The 15,301-nt window shown below is 42.0% G+C and overlaps 3 protein-coding genes across 4 annotated transcripts; 1 reads left to right on the forward strand and 2 right to left on the reverse strand.

The window, feature by feature from the left end:
• Window positions 1-10,096: 10,096 nt before the first annotated feature.
• On the reverse strand, window positions 10,097-11,898 carry LOC122618839 (trimethylguanosine synthase). The gene has a single exon (XM_043795431.1). The coding sequence runs from the start codon at window positions 11,896-11,898 to the stop codon at window positions 10,501-10,503; it is 1,398 nt and encodes a 465-aa protein (XP_043651366.1). The 3' UTR covers window positions 10,097-10,500.
• LOC122618840 lies at window positions 11,895-12,566 on the reverse strand. The gene is made up of 2 exons (XM_043795432.1): window positions 12,294-12,566; window positions 11,895-12,234 (listed from the first exon to the last, which is right to left on the reverse strand). Exons 1-2 carry the CDS (start codon window positions 12,488-12,490, stop codon window positions 11,895-11,897), a joined length of 537 nt encoding a protein of 178 aa, XP_043651367.1. The 5' UTR covers window positions 12,491-12,566.
• Window positions 12,567-12,621: 55 nt separating this feature from the next.
• Window positions 12,622-15,193, forward strand: LOC122618838 (DNA-directed RNA polymerase II subunit Rpb4). 2 transcript variants are annotated; one of them, XM_043795429.1, is made up of 4 exons: window positions 12,622-12,778; window positions 12,904-13,720; window positions 13,785-14,248; window positions 14,308-14,615. In XM_043795429.1, the coding sequence occupies exons 1-4, from the start codon at window positions 12,715-12,717 to the stop codon at window positions 14,544-14,546; spliced, it is 1,584 nt and encodes a 527-aa protein (XP_043651364.1). In that variant the 5' UTR covers window positions 12,622-12,714; the 3' UTR covers window positions 14,547-14,615. The 2 variants fall into 2 exon arrangements, with proteins under 2 accessions (XP_043651364.1, XP_043651365.1); XM_043795430.1 differs by lacking the exons at window positions 12,904-13,720; window positions 13,785-14,248; window positions 14,308-14,615 and adding exons at window positions 14,643-14,823; window positions 14,886-15,193 and having other exon boundaries at window positions 12,627-12,778.
• The last annotated feature ends 108 nt before the right edge of the window (window positions 15,194-15,301 follow it).

Genomic DNA, 15,301 nt, shown 5'->3' on the forward strand with positions numbered 1-15,301 from the left:
CGAACGCGAACGTGTTGCAAACTGAACTGGACTAAAAGTTCGTGGCCGTAAAATTTTTACAATATTGGCAGCGAACGCCGGCAGCGAAGCTGGCGCGCTGCTTTGTGTTTGTTGCTGTGCGCTTGAGTGTGTGTCTGTGTGCGGGTGAGTGATTCTTTTTGTGGGTGTGCGTGAGTTGCCGTTGTGATTTTTCTAGCCGCTTTTCCTTTTGCGTTTTTTGCTCTTAACCAGGGTTGTCGAATCTTTTATTCATTGACTTATAATTAAGTGCTTTTTTGTTTTGCACTACTTTGTTAGTTTTCATGATTAAATTTGATTTGTTTGTGTTAGCTTAAATAGATTTAAATGTAGATTATAAATTGTTTTGAATAATTAAATGAGTAACTTGGTTTTTGACAAAAGTATAAACCTACTCTTTTTTGTAATTAAATGTATTTGTATATTTTATATAAATTTATTTTTGATCTTATACATACATACATATGTATATGCGTAATAACTTTCTTGACTATTTGCTTAAATAAAATGTACATCTAGAAATCTTGCTTTAATAATTTCTAATGTTCGTGTAATTTTATAACACATTGCAAAAGTTGACAATCAAATCCCAAATTCTAAAAAGACGTCTTTCAAAACCAGTCTCTTGTATGCAGCTAAACGTTAAAAGCTATTTCCTTAAAAGTTGTTTCTTCTTCCAATGACTACATACATATGTTTCGCAACATTTGACAACCCTGCACTCAGCTTAGATCTGAGCCACTAAAAGAGGCCAACGAAGGGAAGAAGGAGATGAAATGTAGTAGAGGCATAAAAACATCGTCAACCAAAGCCTCATCATCATCATCGTCATCGTCATTATTGAGAAGCAACCACCAGGCAGTTACATTAAAAGGAATCACCCACCAAAGGGAGCAATCCAACACCGGCCACCCCAACCACCCACCTATCAGAGCAACCCTGCCCACACCCTTTGGTAAACCCCCGTTTCGAGGGCGAGTGTATGAAAAGTTATTGAAATTATGATAAAAATGGATAATTGGCTCACTGGCACCGTCTCCCTCGCTCATGACAAATGGGCGGTACCTAAGCAGCCGGAAAATAATGCGAGACAATATGGCGACGCTGGATTAATAATATTTCGTGAATAGGTGGAAAAGCCACTGGGGTAGGGCTTTGTGGGGATAGACATAATTAATGAAGCAATAAGATACGAAATTACATCGTAGATACATAATAGGTAAAAATATCTGCATTTGGCCAGGAAAAACGATAAAGCAACGCATTTTAATTATTTCTTTTTACCTTTGTAGTATCATAATTTAATAAGTTAATCACCATTAACAACATGCGGATGAATCATTTTTATTTTTTTCGATAAATGACTCTAATGAAAGTTAAAGTTCAATTAGAATAAGAACCATTATGGCGGCCCATGTAGTGACGAAGCGCTCTAGGTGAGAGTGCGAAGGCGACTACTACACATACACGAAGAAATGAAAATCTGCTGTGCTTGGCAAATCTTAACGAGTAATACACCAATGGAAATGTAGTGAAAAACATACTATACATCACTGGCACCATTAATAATTGGTTGAAAACCGATCTTCTCAAATCAAGGTTTTGTGTAAAGTTAAACACTTATTTTGTTCGGTTTGATTAAATTTTTGCAACTAAACGTAATTTGCATTTTTAGATAAGCAATTGAACACTTACTCACTCGTAAATAATTTTATAAAACATACCGAATGAGTAATTTTTGTATAGTGTAACATTTTTTGTCACAAAAGTTGATGTTATACTTCTTTTTAGGCAAATATGCAATCGTCACAGGCTTCTAAAGGTTTTTTCAGTTTTTTAGTGAAAATAAAATTTGTAATCTGTAATCTACCAAATTAGTAATCTATATATGAAAAGTATGTCAACAGCGATTGGACTAAATTAGCTTAGAAATAAAATTGTATTATTTGGATTTTAATTATTTATGTTTAAACGAAGTTTAAACGCGTATTAATACTAATACTAAAATGGCTAAATTAATTAGGTTTATAAATATCTTTAATTAAAGTAGGAATAATTCTAGGAACTTGTTCTTGGCCAAAATCCCCAAACTAAGTTGGCAATACGAACTGTCCATGGCCGCAGCTCAACCCCAAACTCAACCCCAATTAGCCGCCCCTTGGCTCCACCCCTTCGCCTGCCAAACGGGTCTTCAATTTACCGTTTGATAAACTACCCGGAATGCCAACGATCATTACGAGCCAGCGAAACTGGCGGAAACGGAAACGGAAAGACGAAGGAGGCACCAATTAGCGGCCCATCAAAGTAAATCAATGCAAGAGCACGTGAAGCTGGCAGAAAAGGAAAATGCCAAAGAGAACAAAGCAAATGACGAACTTACACACGAAAAAATAAAACAAAGGTATCCTGTTAGCTTTAAAGACACGTTAAAAATGGTAAAAGTTAGTAGGTATGTAGATAAGAGATTTTTTATAACAATAAATTCTTTAAAAATGGTATAACTAAACGATAGCTCGAAATCTTTCTATGCTGTTGCAATCATCATGCCATTTAAAACGATTTAATTTAGGCATATTGAACAAACTTTCAGTATTTAATAAAGAATAAACCAAATTGTTACAAATTGCTTTGTTACCTCGATGCCCAACTTTCGCCTCATCTTTCGAAAATCCAAAGAGGGACAAATTCTAAAATCAGAGCCAGGAATGTGCAGCCAAAAAAGGCTAACGGAGAGGTGGAGTGGTAAAAGTAGAGCTTGGAAACGAGATGGGGATGGAGAGGATCCTTTCGGGTGCTTCGGCGTCACGTTTGTCGTTTCAATCATCATTAGTGCTAATGTACCCACAAGAATTGGCCAGCCACTTGGCGCCGACGCTGACGTCGACGCCAAGCGTCGGCATTTAGCAATGGCGGCCGCAGCAGAGCGAAAGAGAGTGGGGCCAGGACAGGGAAAGAGAAAGGGAGGGAGAGAAAACGGAAAATCAGTTTTAACTAACAGAAAACGCATGTGCTTACATACATACACAAATACTTTTTATATACCCACATTTTATTTTCCATTTATTTACCACAATTTTAATATTTTTTCGAGGTGCAAGCAACAAAAACAACGCGTTTCCCCATAAAACAGACACACACACATGCCGATGCACTAGTGTGCACTGCGCATGCTCTTAAATGGCAGGAGAGAGTTGAAGAGAGGTGTGGGTGTGTTGGAGGTCCTCTGCCGCCGACGCCATTGTTGTTGCGCTTTTGGCCTTTTGATAAACTTCGTCGTCGTCGTCGTCGTCGTTGTTATTTTTGTTGTTGATGCCCTGCGGACGAGAGATAAAATGAGATGAGAGGCGTAATGATGATGATGTCCCTTTTAGGTAGAGGAGGGGGCCAAAAGAGCGGGCCAAGGAGCGTTGCCATAACCATAACCATAACATTTATTTATTTTTATTTAATAAAAACCCCTCTTGCACACAAACATTATAATGTAATCTAATAAATAAAACACAAACAAGCGGCAGGAAACTTTTTTCATTATGAATTATTACGGTGAAAGTGCCAGGAAATAGGAAAACGGAATGAAGGAAAAAGAGAGAAGGGCTCGGAAAACTGGGAAATGAAATTACCGTTAGTCCTTGCACAGGGCTGCAACGCATGGTTTGCTAGGAGAACAGGGTTGCCTACTTTTTGGCTCCATGCAACACTGCGTATGAGTGATATAATTATTATAACACTAAAAATATAAAATGAAGGAATCAAACTAAAATTAAATGGAAAGGAGACGTCTCTTAGAATAGAATAAGGAATAACGGATTAAAAAAAGTTCGAATTCAAGCAAGTTTTTATTACTAAAAAGTGACGTTCAATATTTAAAAAATTGTTAGCACGAACACTAAATATTGAAATGCTAATCTATTCAAATAAAGGCATTTTGTTTTTGTTAATGTGGTTTTTTATCATTTATATCCGAACGCATATTTGAATTTACCGTCCTCTAAATGAGCGGTAAAGAACACTTTCCGCACTTTGTGCGTGCTTCCTGCTATCCTTTCTCATTTAATGAAATATTTTTATTCTTATGGAGCCGCACGACGTTGTGGCACAGGCGCCCCATCAGCTCCACACAGCCCCATATACACACACAATGTGGCAGGAACAAAGTGCCTAGCTGCTCCAACAACCTAATCCTCTGCTGCCCACATCCTTCGCATCCTGCTTGGCTGTTTCTCCTGGCAGGGCTTAATTTTATTAGCCCTCTGCCTTGACTCGGCTTCACCCTCGAATGGCAGCATTCATTTGCCGGGCAGAACATCATCATGAGGTTGAGCAGCCAGCCCCTTTGCTCCTCGCCCATCGGAAAGCGCCCCTTTTGTTCGGGCTGCCTCCTTTTCTTGGCCACTGGCTCACAACAAAATGGACTCAAAAATGCGAGAGGAGCAAAACATTTGCGGCATGTTTTTAATAATGTTGTTTATAATGTTGATTTTCCTCAATTTTATTTGTTCGTATTTTTTGGTATTTTTTCCGCATTCTCCACATCTATTTCTTTTTGATGTATTTGCGCCGAATTCCTTTTATGGGTGGGAATAAACGAAATGTTAATCTGTTTCTTACGGCCTTGAATTGGTAGATACTTTATGCTATGCTGCGTTCAGCTTTATGGCTTTTGAATTTTTAGAGACCTCTCGACGCGCTAAATCAAAGCCCATTCAAAAACTAATTACAAAATCAAAACTTATAATGAGCGGCAAATTAGAAATTTTTCGATTGCCCTCAAAATCAGACAACAAACGGCGAGCAAATCAGGTGAAAGGGCGGCCATTTTGCGATTTTAATTAAATCCGGCTATTCCGGTTGCTCTTCCGCCGCATTTGCTGCCACTTTGCCATTTTGCCACTTGAGTGTGTATGCAACCCGCTTTTGGCCATATTCAAAATGAGTTTTGGTCCCGGTTGGGTTTTTGGCCAAAATACTGCACTCTGCGCTGATGGCGAGCCACTCGAAACAAAAATATTTTCGGCCCCATTTCGTGCGCTTTTAGGTCCGCCAAAAATTAATTTTCATTTTTTGATTCCATTCCAACAGCAAGTGGCGCAAAAATAATGTAAAACCTAAACAGATTTTACGGTGGCTTTCATTGTTTTAATTGGAAATTTATTTGGTTATGTTCGCAGCAGCACTAATAACTGCGTTTTTAATTGCATATTATTGCGTTAAGGGAAAGACGGGTTTTTAGATTTAATTAAAATCTTTGCACTGATGCCATGGTGAAGCAGATTTCTGGCAAATAGGAGATTAAAACAAACCTACTCTTTCTAGTTATGATGTCAAAGAATACATATTTTTGTATATTGATTGGAAAAACAAAGCTTAAGCACATTAGATTACATTATGTTACACTAAGATTATTCAGTACAGATTAAAACAGATATAGTAGGAACGAGACTCGTCAATATTTAAGCTCAGACTATCACTATAACTTAAGGAATATATGTCCGATATAGTAATGCAAGTTAAACGTGGAGTTTTTAATCAAAATCCATTCCCAGAGCCAGAATCAGTTCCTTTACTAACATTTGGATTACTCATCTGGCACACATAAACCAAACATACACCGGTATCTTCGATTGAAGTTAGCTAAATTAAATATTTTGTATAGTCTAGTTAATGAGCGGAATGAAAATTCGATTTTTCTTCATAAAAGTTGATATCGGATTGTATATGGTATGCTTTACCATCAGAAGATTTGGGACTATTTAAGAGCGGCTTTGTTTAATCTGCAATCTTCACAATTTGGTGAATGCCTTGTTCAGTTCCGAAATGTATTTAAAGAGTCTCGAAAGCTGTTGTTTAATGAAATGTATAACTTAAGAATGTCTGCTTTGAATGAAAAAATAAATTACACAGGTAATAACAGAATGAAAACTGAAGGTAGGTAAAAGAAGGTTGTTTAAGCTTAAAATTCAAATAGGTTTTCTGTTGCTTAGCCACTTCCGCAGTAGTTCAGACCTTTTGGCCTGATTCTGATCTGTTCGCGGACCCACCTACTTGGCAGTAACTGAGTGGCCGGGAAAACCGACTTCACTCAAAGGACAAACTTCAGCGTAGGAAAAATCATCCCCTTCGTGGGGGAAAAGTCGCGCTCGCTCATCTCAATCGCCGTCTCTTTCTGTTCCGCTGGGGTAATTGGGGGTTTGCTGCCTCGGTCATAAAGCGTTGGAAATTATGGAAATTAATTGAAATTCCAAGGATGCCGTTTGCTCTTTTGGCGAAACCAACAAATTACCATCATTATGCGAATGCCCCTCTCTTCGCCTTTCTTCGATTTGACTTTGCCGAACTCAAACGTTGCCTAATTTTAGGCGCTGCGGTTGACCAAGCTAGTGCGTATGTTTGTGTGTGAGTTAGTATGTGTGACTGCATTGGTATTTAATTAAGCTAATTAATTATCACGGTCATTATGTGTCTATGTGCATGAACAGTAAAAAGCGAATAAATATGCTGGCGCTTTTGATTGACTGCCAGCGCACTTTACTTTCCCATTTCCCAGGGCTTAAACATATTTTCCGCCACCCAGAAGCCCCTCCACCCCCCCGGAAAACCAACCCCTGCCGGAAGCAACAACAGAAAAAGTCATATTAAAAATCATTCGCTTGTGAAGATCAAAAGCATTCTTTTTCACCGAAATGCCATGAAGAATGATGCTGCGTGGGAAGGGTGGAACGGAGGGAGGGGCAGTGGAAAGGGGGGAGGGGGCGGATTTCCTGTAAGTGAGCTCCTCTCTCATGTTGTCGTTGTCGTTGTTGTTGCTGCTGCCTCTGTTGCTCTCAAGCATTCAACCAAAAATGCATGGCACACACACACTCGCCAACACTCGCATGCACCCACACAGCTCTGTGCACAGAGCCTGCCTACCTATTCGAACGGGTGGCAGAAAGAGAGGGGAAGAGTAAGTGGTCAGAACACTTTAAAAAATGGTTGCGGTTGAAAATTGTAAGCAATAGATTTGGGTTTGAAGTTATGCTTAGTTTATGTCTTATTTTTGAAAATTCGTATTAAATGAAAGTGAACTTTTCTTCTATTCAGTGCATTTCGACTAGGCTTGTTTCTTCGAGTGTGGCAGTCGGAGCACACGTTGAAGTCTTACATGTACTTGTGTGCGTAAGCTCGCTTATTTATTTATGGTTTTTTTCGCATTCAACCACCAAAAACAAGGAGCAGAATACCATATATGTACGTATGTATATGTAAGTACATATAAATATTGCTCGGCCCTGTGCGCATTTATTAAATATTATTGCTCTTGTTCTGCGCTCTACTTGACTTTTTTTATTGCCCATCAATGGCAAGTGGGCGGATAACTGTTCGGCCTGCCCCTCCCACTTTTTTACCGCCCCGCGCTTCTTCTTCATCTTTATGATGCTGGTGTATATAATTGCTTCTGGTCTTGTGGTTGTTGCGATGGCCTTTGTTGTTGTCGCCGCCCTTGCAGCGTTTTATTAATTTTAATGGCTGCCACCAAATGAATAACGGTTAATCAATAAGTGGGTTTCGGCCATTTTGCTAAAGTCTCGACAGGAAGTATCCCCCTCTAACCCAGTACAAATACATATATAAAACGATTATGTTTCCGTGGAAAAAAGGTGTATTTATTTCATGAAACTGTACATTTTTATAAATTACCTTAAAAATATGGGGTTTGACATTTACATTGGCAGTTACAAAATAGATAATTACAAATCTAAAAATATTGGAACTCGAAATTTGATATATGTAAAAACCCTGCAGTTTCGATATCAATTAGTACATTTTATGTTTGTACATACATTACCTAAAGATTATCTTAATATAAAGATCTCAAAATATATTATTTCTTTTTATAATTACGGACTATCATTAAATATTGCCTTAGGACTAATAGTATATAATAGTTATTGCCTAATAGAATATAATACTATCTATGATCTGTTATTTAGCACGCTAAAAATTTAAGCTAAAATTAACGTGCAATACACTTTTATTTGAATTTAATAGGTAGTAAGGTAAGTAATATTAATCTGAACCTTTTTGTAGGAAGAAACTGAACCGTGGTCTTCCTCCTACTTAGAGTGTAAGACCTTAAAAATCCGACCTCAAAGCGGAAGTTCAGAAATTCAGCTTTGAATCAATATTTGCCAAAAGCAGGTCTGCGGATAGGCCATAAATCAGTTGGCAATTACTGAGTGTGTACAACCCCCAACCCGCTTAATTAGATGCGCCCATGAGGCATCTGCACCTGCAGCCTGAGCCAAACAATCGCATTTTCCACAGTTCCCATGGACTGCACGCCGTAATCGCATTGCGGCATTGTCGCAACTTGCGGCACAAATAAACCACCCCGCCGCTTAGTGACTCCCGGATGCGAGTCGGGATTCCCCGGCTAAGGCCATCATCAAGTGGCGCAAATTACAGATCAAACAGCCAGTCTGTCGGTCGGGGGTGGAATCCGGGGGAAGGACCTCGTTGTTTTGGGTGACCATTTGTCAAGAAGGATGACAACATTACGCTGGAAATTAAATAGCGTAATAAAAGGGTGACTTAATTTGTTTTTTGCCCAAACGGCGGACGCAGCCACTTGTCGCTCGATGAGATGAGCTGTGAACACGTGCTTGCCTTCCAATAAAATATATTTCTATATATTTTTAGCGAGATGCCAGCCTTTTATATGCCGCCCAGGCAGGATATTGAAATTGTTGGCATTGTCAACCCCGCGATAAAGCGGCAATTACGTGTATCTAATAAAGGATAACAGTGGTACAGACTGAAACCCAAAGTGGGTAAGCCGGTTCCGGAGGGGGCTTAGATTTAAGTAGCTGATAATGCCGAGGTTGACGCGTGACGACCAATTCCACGGTATTTTAATAACAATCCGAACAGTAAAAGTCAGTTTTAATCACCGACAACGAGCTTACTTTGCCATTTGCATCAAAAAGGGTGCACTACAGTACGTATGGCAATTGTATTTAAGCTACGTATGCTTAATCTAAACATTCAAGTTATTATAGATTCCGAGATCTCGACATTCATACGGACAGTTGGAAAGATAGACGGACGTGGGCAGATCGACATTATAGACTCCGAAACGCTCGATTTAGTGAACCTTTTAATTTTCGAGTAAAGGGAATATAAAGTTAAAGTTAAGTTCAAGCTATAATAAACCTTTATATTCGCATACTTTAGTTTCTCATAAAATACACATAATTTATTAGGTTGGAAAAATAAACGATTCTGATTTTATTTTGCCTACCTCCTTGAAAGATGGCATTTTATGTAATGTATAATTTCACGAAAAGTGCCGTTATACATTTAATAATTTATACAATTAAAAACTATAACATCTGAAGAAGTGCTCCCACTCCTGGCAGAATATTGCTACTTTCCAACAGACTACCCACCAGAAGGCAGCCCACAAATCAGCGCTGGAAAGAATGCTCCAAATTTCGCCCAAGCTGCTCCGACGCACACTAATAAGTTAATCAAACTAATGGCAGTGAAGAGGAGCAGGCACTTGCCGCACTTGGGGCGAGCAAGGGGTAAATATCTCTGTTGTCAGTTGGCAGCTATAAATTCCGCACATGCCCCGCCCCCAACCTCCCCAACCTAACGCACCCCATCCGAAAGAGCTAAGTAAGCTGTAAGCTATGAAAAGGGTTGTTGCTGCTGGTGGCTCGTCGTCTGCTGTGGAATGCCGAAGGAGCTGCTGCTTCCGCCGCGGCACGAGCATGTTAATTGCCCCCGACCGACGTTGCCAGGTTCAGGATGGCCCCCTGGCCATGGCTTTTGGGCCAAGTCACAACTTGCACCACAAAGTTCTTAAAAAGTGACGCACGCTTTGCTCGCTTTTCGTTTTAATTAAAAGTCAGAGCCAGTTGCAAGAAGGGATTGCGGAACGTTATGGTTATGACCATTGACCATTGGTCAGTTGAGCTCTGTTAAGCCATCTAAATTGGCTAAAGAGCTTGGACTCTTTGGCATTGCCGGTCACTTGGCAACAATCACTGCACAGCCAGCACGACTGAAGGGATGGGTAAAAAGATTTTACTCGTGTGTTACATGTGAGGCGGCTTTATTCATTAGTCAACTTTTCTCCTATCTCTGTGGCAAAAAGAGGGAAAAACTTAAGGCGATAAACAACGAACCAAAAAGTTGTGGACCATAGACAACATTTTCCTTTGATCCATAATTACAGGAATTTGTGCATTCTGTGTGCTTATATCCTTAGGGCTTAATTAAATATACCTACAACATAATTTGTATTAAATATTATTCAAAATGCTTTTCATGCACTTATCTTCTTGCATATCTAATAACAAGCCAGTAAAATATTTCTGTCTCACAACAGTGACTAAATTATATAAAAACAATATTTTTATTTATGTATATTAAAACTCCCTTAATCTTACGAGGGTAAACTACTTTTAATGTTATCTTTTTTAACAAATACGAAAACTACTCATCTTCGCCCAATGAGGGCTTAATTATTCCCTTGCCGTAATAAGCAGTGAGAGCAACCATTCGGGTGTCCAGATAGTTGTGCTCCACCTCGCACTGCTGCCCAGCTCCACTCAAGGCGACCACCTGCTTCATATTGGCGTTCCGTGGTAGGAAGAAGGCCACGTCAGCCGTCAGGCGGCGAGAGAGCTGCATCAGATTGCTGGCGCCCACGGGCAACAGACTTGTCTCAATATCGAAGGTGGCCTGCTTCTGGTAGTCGGGACCACCCCAGGGAGGGCTCAGGAAAACTACATTTGGGCGCAGCTTTGTAGTGGCCGCAAACTGCAGAAAATCGGCGTTGATGAACTCGATCTTGTGGGCCACACCGTAAATGCCGGCATTATGCTTGGCCATGGCCAGCTTCTCAGCATCGATGTCCACAGCAATTACACGTCCACAGGTGTTTGCGAACTGAATGGCATTGCCGCCGCACCCACAAAAAGCATCTACGATTACGTCGCAGGCCAGTCGACGGGCCGTTTGTTTAGCAATCTTCTCGGGAGTCACCGAGAACCAGCTCTCGCGGTCCAGACGAATGCCCTGATCGAAACGGGAGAACAGGGAGAATCGCTTGACCCAGTACTTGACCATTTTGTTGTTATCCTCTTGCATAAACTCAGGCATTCTGGCCTTGAGCTTGTTCATTTGTCTTTGCCGTCGTTTGCTCTTTTTGATAAAACCGCTCTGAACGCCATGCAAAACCTCGTTTTCCCCGTTTTCCATGATTAACAGATCCCCACTGTCCTCGCTATCGCTGCTAGAGGGTTCGTACTGTGTCTTTCTTTCCTTTCGGGTAATTGTATCTGCCTTCGACGCAAATGCTGTTGGCAATCCGAGAAGGCGCAACTGTTTTTCTTCGTCACAATCTTCAGGATCGTCGTTGGCAGTCAAGTATGATTTGACCTTTTCTTTTTCTGAGGTCCTTTGCTGTTTCGATTTCGTTGGCTTTTTTTGAAGGCTTAAGTTCTGTAAATCCTGCTCAACATCTTGTGGGTTTTCATCTTCGTGAAGGCCAAATGATTTGGCCAAATCGTGTTGGTAGTTCTCAAAGGCAGAGCTAAATATATACCAGAACTTGGCACTGGAATCACTGGCGTGCTTCTCCCACAGTTCCTGCCAGAGTCCTTGCTCCTCCGACGAGACAACCTCGATAAGATCTCTGTATTCGGGAAACCGCTTGTGCCACTTTTGCTCTAGTAGCTTATGCCCCTCACGCTGCCAGAATTCTTCCCAGGCAACGTTTTGAATGCCCTCCCAATTGCAATGGTTCCAGTCCAGATCGTTACCAAAGAGCTGACTGAATATGTAGAACTGCGGATTGGTTCGCGAGGTGGTCAGGTAGTGTGTGTTCATTTCTCGGTCAGACTTCTCATCTCCAGACGGCGAGTCAGAAAGTCCTCGGCTCTGTCGATCACCTGGATGTACCACAAATCGATGGCCGGTCTGTAGGTGGCACGTAGGGCGGTGAGATACTGTGCTTGGGCCAACGGATTGTTGGACAGGCTGTTGATCTTGTCGTATACTCCGCCGGCGGTCAGCTTGGGACCTTTGGGATTCTGCACATTATGAAGCACCACTTCACCGCGCACAATGCAATAGCGGCCGGCACTCACGCGCTGTTTGACGATTTTGTCATGGGTAAGACCCAGAATAAGCACGGATATGGTGCCCTCGTCCAAGGAGTACTTCCTAAAAGGTTCAACATCTATGGTAATAATCGAATGGGTATATGATCTAGAAATACTAACTTTGGCAGACACTTAACGCGCACGTTTTCCAGCCGGTATTGATTCGACTTGAACGCTAGCCGTCCAATTACTGCGCACTGCCCGTAATGCAGGTTGTGATAGGAGGTTTCCAGCTCAAGTTCCTCCACCAGCAGGGTCTTGAAAAAGTAGCAGTACTTGGGAGTTCTCGAGGAAGCGACTTCTGGCCCCAGGGACATAACTTTCCTGGAAGAAGACCAAGAATTCTGAACAAAATCAAAACACCCGAAATGATAAACTGTGCATGTCTGCTAGTGTGGCCATCGCAAATAAACACGATGTGACCAAGCTATCGATAGCTTCTTCGCAATTTATCGCTTTGCTTTTCTCATCACTAAAACCAACGGCATTTTATTGTAAAAATTAGAATTTGTTAATAAAAGTATAATTAGAACTATTCATTATGTCTTTTATGAACCCCGTGGATATGGTGGATGAGGACGCCGCCGACCTGCAGTTTCCCAAAGGTAACAGACGCCCCACACTAACCGAGTCCCAACTTACAAGTGAAACTGGCTGAAACCTTTGGCATCGAGTGCCCCAAAAGCGGCACTCCTCCACATGTTTACCACACTGAATTGCCTCTTTGCAGCTGAGCCACTTGGGGAACAGGTCAAGCGGTTCACCCATGCACAGCAGGATGAAAACACCAGGAGCTCCTTGGTTTTGTATAATTCCCACACGCTACACAGGTATTTGGAGGAGCTGGAGGAAGTGACGCGGGATAAGAATTGCAGTGTGCCATCGGCTTCAAAAGATGCAAACCGCTGTGCCACGTGTCGTTGTAGTCTCGCAGAGCCGTACATAAAGTGCTCCGAGTGCCTGGACACCCTGCTGTGCCTGCAATGTTTCTCGCGAGGAAAGGAGGCATTTTCCCACCGCAATAACCACGCCTACATCATAGTCCGCGACAACATACAGGTTTTCGCAGAAGAGCCGCATTGGACGGCCCGCGACGAGCGAATCCTGTTAAAGACACTGCGCACCCACGGCTATGGCAACTGGGAGGCGGTATCCCAGGCCCTTGACCAGCGCCACGAACCCACTGAAGTGCGACGCCACTACCACGATTGTTATTTTGGCGGGATATTTGAGCGACTGCTCAATTTGCAGCACGCAAGGCATAGCTATCTCCCCGAGAAAATGCCGTATGTCTTCAAAATGCGCAGCTTGGATCCACCACGTCATGACGATATCGCCTCAATGCAGTTTAAACTAAGCGCAGGCTATCGCTGTGCAAGGGGCGACTTCGACACTCCGTACGACACCTCCGCAGAGAGTCTCATTTCTATTATGGTGGATCATAGGAACAGGGACGACGACCACGAGACGCCTGAGAGCGACTTTGAGCGTGAAGTGACAGAGGAACTGCAGTTGGGACTGGTTCGGGCATACAACAATCGCCTGAGGTGTGATCTTATAACAGCTTACTACAACAGTGAAACAAAACTAATGATCCATTATTAATTACAGAGAGCGTCAGCGTCGTTACAAGATCATGAAGCAGCATGGTCTCATAATGCCCAATCGCACTGTCAGCTGGATTTCCAAGTACGTGCACGCCTTTAGCAGCGATGCAAGTTGCATGCGTTTCTTGGGCTTCATGCAGATATGTCCCGACCCCATTAAGTTCGATATGCTCCTGGAGTCCCTGCGTTATTATCGGGAGCTGCATAGCCGGCTGCACAAGCTATACGATCTGCGAGAGCACGGCGTTCGCACTCATTCTGGAGCCAAAATATATGCCCGTCTGTGCAAAGAACGTCAGCAGGCTCAGCGAGATTACAGCAGGCAGAAGCAAACAGATGCTTTCGACTGGCAGCAATTGGTGCAGCATTATGAGAGCAATAGGAGCGGTGATCCCGGGCCCCTGGCCATTAACTCCAAGTTATATGCTATTAACACGCGGCGCAAGGCCAGTCCTATTGAGATTGGAGGTAGTAAACACCAATTCATTGCATGAAACCAACTTAATGTGGTTTTTCCATATTCCCAGATCTTCCTGGTTACACCAAACTGGATGATGGCGAGCGAAAGTTGTGCAGTGTGGCTCGTTTGGTTCCGCAATCGTACTTGGAGTACAAGAACCAACTGGTTACGGAACAAGCAAAGCTCGGATATCTGCGATTGGCCGATGCGCGACGTCTCATCAAAATAGATGTGAACAAAACGCGCCAGATCTACGATTTTCTGCTGGAACACGGCCATATCAGCAGACCACCTTCCTATGGCTAGGGCTAAATTTTTCTCCAATGTTTCACTTGTAAATTTCCTGAAAGTCGTCCAGTACCAAATTCTGAACAAACACTGTTTGTTTGGTCTTCGTTTCAGAGTTTGAAAATGCCGAGACGCTGCTGATATCGGAGGTGCACATGCTTCTCGATCACCGCAAGCGACAAAACGAATCCGCCGACGAGGAGCAAGAGTTCTCAGAAGTCTTCATGAAGACGTACGCCTACACGGATAGTTTTCGGAAGTTTAAAAACAAGGAGACCATAATGTCTGTGCGAAGGTAGTTTAGCAATACCAAACAAAGCTCGTTCGAATAGTAATATTAAATTATGTTATATTTAGCTTGCTGATGCAGAAAAAGCTTCACAAATTCGAGCTGGCCGCCCTTGGAAATTTGTGTCCAGAGGCGCCCGAGGAGGCCAAAGCACTGATTCCTTCACTGGAGGGTCGTTTTGAGGACGAGGAGCTGCGCCAAATTCTGGACGATATCGGCACTAAACGCAGCTTACAATACTAATTACTACGTATAAATATAGCTTAGGTATAAAGTCATGGTCCATATACACATTCAAGTCAAGAAAGGCGAGAATTTTACTTTTAAGGGCAGATGGCACCAAGTAATAAAATCAACAAAGCCTGAATAAAATGAATAACATATTTTCTATTAAATGAAATTATTACTTAGCTACAAAAATGAAAATTGAACTTACCGCGTTAATAGAATTGCTAGTCTAGTGTTGCCGGACTGCTCTCATGAA

The sequence above is a fragment of the Drosophila teissieri genome, chromosome 3R, assembly GCF_016746235.2.
Source record: "Drosophila teissieri strain GT53w chromosome 3R, Prin_Dtei_1.1, whole genome shotgun sequence".
Lineage (NCBI taxonomy): Eukaryota > Metazoa > Arthropoda > Insecta > Diptera > Drosophilidae > Drosophila > Drosophila teissieri.

What these genes read in the sequence shown, in the direction of transcription:
- LOC122618838 (XM_043795429.1), top strand. Translation starts at nt 12,715, where the DNA reads ATGTCTTTTATGAACCCCGTGGATATGGTGGATGAGGACGCCGCCGAC. An exon ending in CGACCTGCAGTTTCCCAAAG is followed by an intron (nt 12,779 to 12,903) that starts GTAACAGACGCC and finishes GCCTCTTTGCAG; the next exon opens with CTGAGCCACTTGGGGAACAG. An exon ending in GCATACAACAATCGCCTGAG is followed by an intron (nt 13,721 to 13,784) that starts GTGTGATCTTAT and finishes TATTAATTACAG; the next exon opens with AGAGCGTCAGCGTCGTTACA.
- LOC122618839 (XM_043795431.1), bottom strand. Translation starts at nt 11,898, where the DNA reads ATGAACACACACTACCTGACCACCTCGCGAACCAATCCGCAGTTCTAC.
- LOC122618840 (XM_043795432.1), bottom strand. Translation starts at nt 12,490, where the DNA reads ATGTCCCTGGGGCCAGAAGTCGCTTCCTCGAGAACTCCCAAGTACTGC. An exon ending in CGCGTTAAGTGTCTGCCAAA is followed by an intron (nt 12,235 to 12,293) that starts GTTAGTATTTCT and finishes TGAACCTTTTAG; the next exon opens with GAAGTACTCCTTGGACGAGG.